Raw genomic sequence first — 9,409 nt, 5'->3', positions numbered from 1 at the left:
GAGGGGGGGGGGGGGTTGTTTAGTTCTTCGTGTTGTTCCACCTTCATATCTTGTACAAAATAATAAACAGTTTCTCTTATAACTTATAATTGTATTAGTTATGTGGATTTCTAAATCGTAAATCAAATATCATATTATATTATTTTTCTTGAAACTTTGAAAATGACTTTAATTTGGACATAATTAGATAGCTAAACCTATAGTTTATTTAATTATGACTCGTAGCTATATATGCTAGAAGGAGGAGAGAAAGGTGAGCGAAATAGAGAGAAGGAGGAGGAGAGAGACAAACGATATCTGGAGGGAGAGAGGAGAGAAAGATACAATTATTTTGTATTGGCTGATAACGTATCACAAATATAATTGATTTGTTTAAAAAATTATTACTAGAAGGAGGAGACAGACGAGCAAGCGAGATCTAAGAAAGAGAGATACAACTAATTTATAAATCTATCACTAATTATTTCACATTTATAATTTATACAATTGATTTATATCGTGTGTGTTTGTTTAATTACCGCTCGTGTCTATATACTAGAAGGAGGAGAGAAAGATGAGCGAGATTGATAGAAGGAGGAGAGAGAGAAAGGGGCAAGTGATATCCGAGGGGAGAGAGAGATGAGAGAAACATACAATTATTTTGTATATTTTTTGATAATTGTATCACAAATACAATTAATTTACTTTAAAAATTAATTGGTAGAAAGAGGAGAGAAGCAAATGAAATCGAGAGAGACAAGCGAAATTAATTAATTTATATATCAACGTGAATACAATTGTATCAAAGACCATTATATTCCATTCTTTGATGCAAATGATCCAACTTTCAGGCCCAAGAAGCCCATACCCGTAAGTGAACCAAATTCTAATACTTCCTCCCTTCACCGATCATTCATTCGTAATTGCAATTCAGAGAATATTAGGTTGTTCTTCTATTCAAGCAAAATAATGGAATTTTGAACACAATTTATCTGAAATTTTTAATTTGAGTTAAATAATTTAAAATATAGTCGAATGTATATATATATATACAAGATTCAATGAAAAAAAAATTAATTTATCATCTTCTTTCTCGATTACTGAATTTTGATTTATCCCTTTTTCTCTGTTATTATTTCAGAGTTTCATTTTGCAGGAGAATAATGTCGGTAGCTTCTGATCAAGCCACAAGTATCTGCAGTTACTGGTAAGTTGTTCTTAATTTTTGTTTTTTGAATATAGAAATGTATTAAAACTATAAATTCCATAATTGTTTCTCGTTTTTGGTCCCTTAGCTGGAATTTATATAGACAAAAATATCTGGGTTTGTTTTTAGCTACAATTTCATCCCCCTTGTGAAGAATGCATTGACATCTAGGTGTAGTTGATTCCGTATCAATTTGTTTGTGTGATTTTGACTTGAGGAGTTTTGAATTTTATAATTTTAAAGTAAAGATATGTAGAATGTATAAAAATGTCTTTTAATCCGGTCTCGAATATGTCATGTGTCAAATGACAAGTATCCTTCGGGGTGGCACGGTGGTTTGGGCTGGGATTTCCATGTTGGAGGTCTCAGGTTCGAAAACCCTTGCCAGGAAAAGTAAGGGATTTTTGCCTTCTGGATCGAGCTCGTCGCCCTAGGCTTGCACCTCTATTATTTGGTTTGCTATCTATTGCATAGGAGCGTGATTTTACCCTGTGGGCATCCACATAGCGGATTACCCTTGTTATCAAAAACAAAAATGTCATGTGACAAGTTGAAATTAAAGAGTTGTCAAAAAAGAAAATGAAAGAGAATAAATAAGATTTTCTTAGCTCATTTGGAAGGAGCTCAGAATTTAATAATCGATGACTGGTTATGTCTCTAGCATGACCACTTGATCACCACTAGATAATATAGGAAGGATTTCTCTTATTAGTTGCAATTTGGGTCCATTAGCTAGCTACGGTCTTACTACCCATGAACTAGGTTGGGGCGAAAATTTGATAATCCAAAACGTTGGTTAGAGTTTAAACCTTTCTCTAATAACAAGAGTGAGCTTGCAATGTGCATATAAGGTCCAACAAGGAAACTTTGATACCAGCTAGGCTATTGGTGTCTATTTGTATATTGTGATGTTGGCACAAGTGTTAACTGGTGTTTTACTCTTTCGAATTTATTTTGCACGAGGGACGTGAGATACATGTGGATTTACTATCTAATCCTCATTTTCTAACAATGGAAGTTGAAGAGTTCATGTTTTTAATATATGATGAATGATCGCTGGGATTGTGGATAACACATTGTGAAATTTTGTTTCCAGTGACAGAGTAATTCCTTGTTCCAATCTCGATTTGCATGTTGCTCACTGCTCCAGGAAGCTTGAAAAATGTAAAATTTGCGGGGATGTGGTTCCAAAAAAACATGCAGAAGAACATTTCTTGAGCACTCATGCTCCGGTAAGTGAACCTATTTGTTTAATCTTGTCATTTTTTGTGAATGATGCCGTGGAATTTTACAGGGAAAAAGTGAACCTTTTCCCTTCTCTAGTTACATTCTCAACTTTTACACACAAGGAGTTCTCGAGTACCTATCATTGTATCGATTGATCCCAATATATATTAGTCCCTTTTGAGATAGATACAATTCGATTTCCTTTATTCTCCTTCCTGTTTGCTTCCAGATACTGTTTGTGTGGATATGCACATTTGTCAGCTATCGGTGTTTGTAAAATACATATTTTTGTTCATCGTTTCATGGCTGTGCAATACAAAAGAAAAGATAGAACTTAATTCTTAATTTCGTTAACATTAAGTATGGTGCAAGGTGTTGCTACTGAATTCTTTTCTCACTTCTTCAAAGCTGCAGTTCTTTAATAAGCTAGCTTCAAACTTTCTAATGTGATCTTATGCATGAATTATTAGGTAGCCTGTTCTTTGTGTAGTGAGACAATGGAGCGTGAGGTATTAGGTGTTCACAAAGGTGAAAATTGTCCACAAAGAATTGTAACATGCGAGTATTGCGAGTTTCCTTTGCCTGCAATTGATTTATTTAAGCATCAGGTTATATTTATAATTACTATCTATGATTAAACTTCTTTCTATTTTGTACTTTTTCTGGACTGTTTAAACTTCAGTATCCTGCTGTTATAATATCTGTATTCCTTTACCAGGAAGTATGTGGGAATAGAACAGAACTCTGTCATATGTGTAGCAGATATATTAGGCTCCATGAAAGAGATGTCCATGAGAGTAGATGCAATGGAGGCACAAATGTCATTGCAGAATCTTCCAGGTATGTGGACCTAAAGTTTGATTTAGTAGACATTTTTCATGTCTCCAAGGTCGTATTGAACTTCCCTTTCAAAGTTGAGTAGATTTGGTCATTTGGTGATGTTTATGAGGTCCAACTGAGTCCATTAGAAAGAGCATATCTCTGTCATTCTTACCTTATTGTAATTATTACTCAGACATGCATTTCATGCTTATAATTTGCTTTTCCTCTCTTGTTGGTACAAGTGGTCTATGGATTTTGTCACAATGATAAGTGAGCACTGACTTACAAGACTTGGAACCCCTTCGTTAACCACACACCCCTCCAATTTGAAGACAAAAAGAAAACATAAATGTGGAAACATTCTGTATAGATGCACTGTGGTGTGTGGCCATGATATAGTGAGCCTAACCTCATCATGGCTAGATATGAAGGGTCCTTGGTTAGTGATCATGACTAATAAACCTGACATCATATAAGGTATTTGGTTCCAGCTTGTAATCTTTTCTTGATATGGTTTTGAGTCAACAACTGTTGCTCGCAACATGTCATGTTTGCTGATTAGCAACTGTGACAAGGCATGCTACCATGTAATACTTTTCTGCTCTTCGAATCAATCCAACTTGACAGAAGCTCGTCTTGATGTGAAAATCAGTATTCTTTTTATACATAGCAACTAAAACACTACATGGTGTACTAGTTACGTTGGTTTTAACACATGAATAATTCACTTAACCAACCGACTCCTGTGTTTATTAACTTTCATGGGAAGGCTGTAAAATCAGACCTTTTCACTTATTATAATTTGAAAGCCATAAAGTTCTGCATAGGGCAGTGCGTGATCTAACAATTGCTCATTTTCTTATCAACTCTTTAGATCCTCAACTCCAGGTTTCTCATATAGTGTAACTATATCTACAGGCCCATTTTTCTCAAATATGCGCCTAATCCACCTATGTAATAATACTGTAAATTTGACAAACTTAGAAGTCCCACAGTCTCTAAATATGTGAGAGCCATCTTCTATAAAAGAAGAAAGAATTCTTTGTAATAAGAGATGTCCAAATATATAAAGGGCGGACAAAGCTGGCTGGCAGAAGCAGAAAGCAAACACTTTCTTGATGGACATAGATAAGGTAGATGAAGGATTAACCACAAAGAAAGAAGAAAAAGAAGTTCCAGTGTAGCCTTAGAAAAAACTGGACTTGATCAATTCCCTTTACCGGGTAGGTAAAACCTAAAGGAAACAAGCGTGTGGATATCTATATGTACGAACTGTATTATGGCTAAGAAACAAGTGGATAAACATATGTCACCTTAGTCCTGGCCAAGTCTGACCTAAATTTTTATGATTGTTGTGTATGTTCATCATGTTTAGCACAACAAAATACGGTGTTTGGTTACCTGTTTACAATTCCGCATAACTAATACTACTATAGTATAACTCTAACCAACAACCAAATGACCCCTCAAGGTGCTCCTAAGCACAAGTCTTTCTCTTTACATTTCAATTGTTTCCATCATATGGCTCGTTTTATAACGTAAATACACTTCCAAACCATTTACTAATACACTCTGCAACTGTACTATTGTCTATTGTGCTGCTATATCTTCTGCTCTGGTCTTTACTTTTTCGTCGTGTTTCTTGTATCTTTGAAGCAACACTGGTCTAGCTGAGAGAGATCGTCACGGTGCTCCTAGAAGGCAACCTTCCAGGAAGCGGCTTCTATTTACAATTGCTATAACAGGCGTTGCTGTTTTGTTTGGCTCACTTATTTACCAGAAAAAAGCAGAAGACAGTCAAATGCCTTAGCATATTTACTGTGATCCATCAACTGATATTATGTTTTAATTAGGAGTTCCAAGATTTCATAATGTAACTACAAAGAACTAACATGCAATCAAAGATATGAACAATTACTGTTTTATGTAAATCAATTTAAGTTTCTAGTTGATCAAAATAATGTAATTTGTCTTCTTGAAAATAATGCCATTCATGATGCCTATGACAATAATATGGACTTTGTTTATTTTAGTGGGAAAGAAAAACACAAAAGCATATTATATACAATTATAGGGTAAACGTAAATTTATTTTTTGTAATAAATAATATAATAGGCATCATATTAATATCTATTTTAATTGGAATTAAACAAAGTCAGATAGAGTTGAATTTATATTAGATTATTCAATCGATTTTTTTTAATTATTAGTCAAATTCTCATCTTCCTTCTCGATTGATAAATTTTGATTTATCCCTTTTTTTCTTTGTTATTAGAGGTTTTAATCAAATTAAGTACTTTTAGAGGGGAATAATGGATGTAGCTTCTGATCATCAAGCCACAAGCATTTGCACTCACTGGTAAGTTGCATATAATTGTTGTTATTTTGAGATAACCCGCGCTAGATAAGTTCGGTGTGACGAGCTCGACCAGAAAGCAAGTCCTTACTTTCGCGGGTAAGGGGTTTCGAACTTGAGACCTTCAACATGAAGTCCCAAACCCAAACCACTAAGCCAGCCCGAATTAGTAAGAAGTGGAGTAAATTTCTCAAAAAATCACTTTTGTAAATATTTATATTTAGCAAAGTTAATTTAATTGTGTATCAATATATGAAGTCATTAAATTTAGAAGTAATGGTGAAAAAACATCTAATTATGCTAAGTTCAAGTGTGTCTTTTACCATAATACAGGACCATAATATATTTTTTTATGTCACATAGACAGGACACACAAGTAATAAAATACTTTAAAAACCCAATATCAAATTGACATGTTTTTCCATTGTATTCCTTTTTCTCATAAATACTTTGATTTGATGTACACGAGTTGGAGTTTTTCGGAAATAACCTTTCTCCCTTTCCGAGGTAAGGGTAAGGGTAACTGCGTACTTAGATCTGATGTACTTGAGTTGGGTTTTTTTGGAAACAACCTTTCTACCTCTCCGAGGTAAGGATAATGTCTGCGTACATTCTAATGTCTCCAAAACCGCGCTTGTGGATTACACTGGGTATGTTATTATTTCACGTTTTTGTTACCTTTGCTGGGATTAATAAAGACAATATTTGGGTTTGGTTTTTGCTGCAACTTCTTGTCCGTAGATGGGATGCTAGCTTGCATTGACAATTTGATACACCATACTGATGTGTTTAAGTGCAAGGATGCACAAGTGTGAGAGGTTGGTTGTAGTCAACGGTTAGAAGAGGTGGAGATAGGCCGAAGAAGAACTGTGAGCGATGATTAGACAAGATATGACACAACTTTAGCTGACCGAGAATGACCTTAGATAGGAATGTATGAAGGTCGAGGATTAGGACAGAAGGTTAGTAAGTAACTGAGTGTGTTGTCACACTTTGTGTGGAAGAGGCAGGGGTCTAGACTCCTCTCCTCTTCTTTTTAGTTGTATTCTTTAGTTATCGCGTAGTTTCTTATTCTTCGATGTGCACCACTAACTGTTGCTACATTTGTTACTTTATTGTCTTATATTTCTTACAATCATATGTCAGATACATTTCTTTTGAGCCGATCGAGGGTCTACTAAAAGTAGCCTCTCTACCCCATAAAGGTTGAATACGGTTTACATATCCTACCCTCTCCAGACTCCACTTGTGGGATTACACTAGATATGTTGTTGTAATTCATTTCGTAGAGGGGTTGTGAGCTACAGGAAAATGTGGATTTAGTCAATCATATCATGCTAAATATGATCTTTTCCTATGTAGTGTCATTATTCATAAGTTGCTGATTTGAATCGTTCTGTTTCCAGTGACAGAGCGATTCCTTCTTTCAATCTCGATTTGCATGTTGCTCACTGCTCTCGGAAGCTTGAAAGATGTAAACTCTGTGGAAATATGGTTCCGAAAAAACATGCAGATGAACATTTCTTGAGTACTCATGCTCCTGTAAGTGAACCTATTCGTTTTTCATCCCGTGTATTGTATTGCTTGCTCATTGATCTCTTCGATCCTTTTTATGCTTGTTAATTTTCAGGTATCCTGTCCCTTGTGTAGCGAGACAATGGAGCGTGAGGTATTAGCCATTCACAAAGACGAAAATTGCCCACAAAGGCTTGTGGCATGTGAGTATATGCGAGTTTCCATTGCCTGCAATTGATTTATTTATGCATCAGGTTATAACGACTATCTATGATTTAGCTGCTTGTTCTATTTTGTACCTTTTAACGTTAAATGATTGAACGATAGTATCCTGTTGTTATAATATATGCATTCCTTTACCAGGATGTATGCGGGAATAGAACAGAACTCTGCCAGCTGTGTAAAGGATATATTAGGCTCCGTGAAATAATGGTCCATGAGAGTAGATGCAATGGAGGCACAGATAACATCTCGGGATCTTCCAGGTATTACGAGCCTAAAATGTTCATTTAGTTGGGATTTTTCGTGTCTCCAAGGTCGTTTTGAACATTTCTCTCAAAGTTGAGCAGATCTTTGATTGTGTAGTTGTATATTTCATCATTTGCTAATTTGAATTGTTATGTTTGCAGTGACGGATCGATTTCTTCTTCTAATGCAGAAGAACAATTTTTGAGCAATGATGCAGTGGTAAGTGAAGAGAATCAAAACTGTCTCGTTATATTATTTTAAGTTTCCTATTCCTCATTTACTCGTAACGTTTGCTTAATAAATCACGTTACTATACACATTTTTTGTTAATGTTGACCTTCTCAAATGCCTCGGTGATTCGTGCTATCATCAAAGCTAACATTTTAGCGTTCAGCCTGTCCTGCACCTAGTTTCAGGGCTTGAGAGTGCTTGAACGAAGTCTTTAAGAACATTCGATTTAAGTTATGCCTCTTTCATCTTCTAAAGTTTTTGCATTTGATGAAGATATATGTTTTGTTCTCCCGCTCACCTGCTATGCTTCTGTCATTCTGTTCTGTTTTCGAGTACCCTGCTGTTATAATATTTGCAATCGTTAAGCAGGAAGCTTGTGGGGATAAAACAGAACGATGTCATCTGTTTAGCAGATATATTAGTCTCCGTGAAAGAGATGTTCACGAGAGTAGGTGTAATGGAGACACAGACATCAATTCAGAATCTAACAGGTATACAAACCTGAAATTTTGATTCAGTAGATATTTTTCATGTCTCTCGATAGTCGTTTTGAACCTTCCTTTCAAAGTTGAGTAGATTTGGCTTTGATTCTTTGGTGATGTTTATGAGGTCCAACCATTAGTCCATCGGAAACATGCATCTCTCTGTCATTCATACCTTAACGTAATCGTTGCTCAGACATGCCTTTATTTTGCCTTTCGTCTCTTGTTTTGGTACGAGTGATCTATGGATCTTGTCTCAACGATTAGTGTGCACTGATACTTGTATAACTCTAACCAGCAACCAAATGACCATGTGGTCGTTCATGTTACTTGCTCATATGTGTCTTTTCTCTTTATATTTCAATTATTTCCATATATCTTATGTTCGTGTGGCAAGTTCACTGGTCTTTACTTTTTCGTCGTGTTTGTTGTATCTCTGAAGCAGCACTAGTCCGGCTGAGAGAGATCGCGGTGCTTCTAGAAGGAAGCTCCGTGCAGTTCCCGAGACGCGGCTTCTATTTACAACACTTGCAATAAAAGGCATTGCTGTTTTGGTAGGCACACTTGTTTTCCAGAGGAAAACTGAAGACACTCAAGTTTCCTAGCAGATCTACTGTAATGATCCATCAACTTATACTTTTATCAAGTTAAAATAACAATATCCGACCCTTCGGGGTGGCCCAGTGGTTTGAGCTTGGGACTTCCATGTTGGAGGTCTCAAGTTCGAAACCCCTTGCCAGCGAAAGCAAAGGGTTTGCCTTCTGTGTCGAGCTCGTCGCACCAGACTTGCCTAGTGCGGGTTACCTCTCCTATATGGTTTCCGAGCTATTGCATAGGAGCAGGGTTTCACCGTGTGCACCCAAAAGGATAGCGGCTGCGGTTTCCCTTGTCGTAAAAAAAAATTAACAATATTCGTGTCTTAGAGTTCAGAAGTATTTATTTGTTAAACTTTATACGTGTTTAAGTGTCTACTCGTGCACCTGAGGTCAAGATAAATGACATGCTTATGTGTTATGTCATTTACTTTTACTTGTCCGTCTTAAATTTTGCATGTTCTTTAAGACAGAATGATTAATATATATATTTTATCACGAGATACATATAATGTATTATTTTAAGTTA

The 9,409-nt window shown here is 35.8% G+C and overlaps 1 protein-coding gene and 1 pseudogene across 4 annotated transcripts; both read left to right on the top strand.

Annotated features, from left to right (window-relative positions):
- Positions 1-799: 799 nt before the first annotated feature.
- LOC107006050 (TRAF-type zinc finger domain-containing protein 1-like) lies at positions 800-5,247 on the top strand. Of its 4 annotated transcripts, XR_003575371.1 has the most exons (7): positions 800-849; positions 1,121-1,186; positions 2,283-2,418; positions 2,884-3,021; positions 3,132-3,253; positions 3,478-3,712; positions 4,892-5,026. XR_003575371.1 is itself a non-coding variant. In XM_027913259.1 (6 exons), exons 1-6 carry the CDS (start codon positions 809-811, stop codon positions 5,043-5,045), a joined length of 657 nt encoding a protein of 218 aa, XP_027769060.1. In that variant the 5' UTR covers positions 800-808; the 3' UTR covers positions 5,046-5,247. The 4 variants fall into 4 exon arrangements, 3 of the variants coding, with proteins under 3 accessions (XP_027769060.1, XP_027769061.1, XP_015060180.1); XM_027913259.1 differs by lacking the exon at positions 3,478-3,712 and having other exon boundaries at positions 4,892-5,247; XM_027913260.1 differs by lacking the exon at positions 4,892-5,026 and having other exon boundaries at positions 3,478-3,971.
- Positions 5,248-5,460: 213 nt separating this feature from the next.
- On the top strand, positions 5,461-8,948 carry LOC107005900 (annotated as a pseudogene).
- Positions 8,949-9,409: the final 461 nt, after the last annotated feature.

The sequence above is a fragment of the Solanum pennellii genome, chromosome 12 (genome assembly GCF_001406875.1).
Source record: "Solanum pennellii chromosome 12, SPENNV200".
Classification (NCBI taxonomy): domain Eukaryota; kingdom Viridiplantae; phylum Streptophyta; class Magnoliopsida; order Solanales; family Solanaceae; genus Solanum; species Solanum pennellii.
This window is presented reverse-complemented; position numbering and strand designations above follow the sequence as displayed.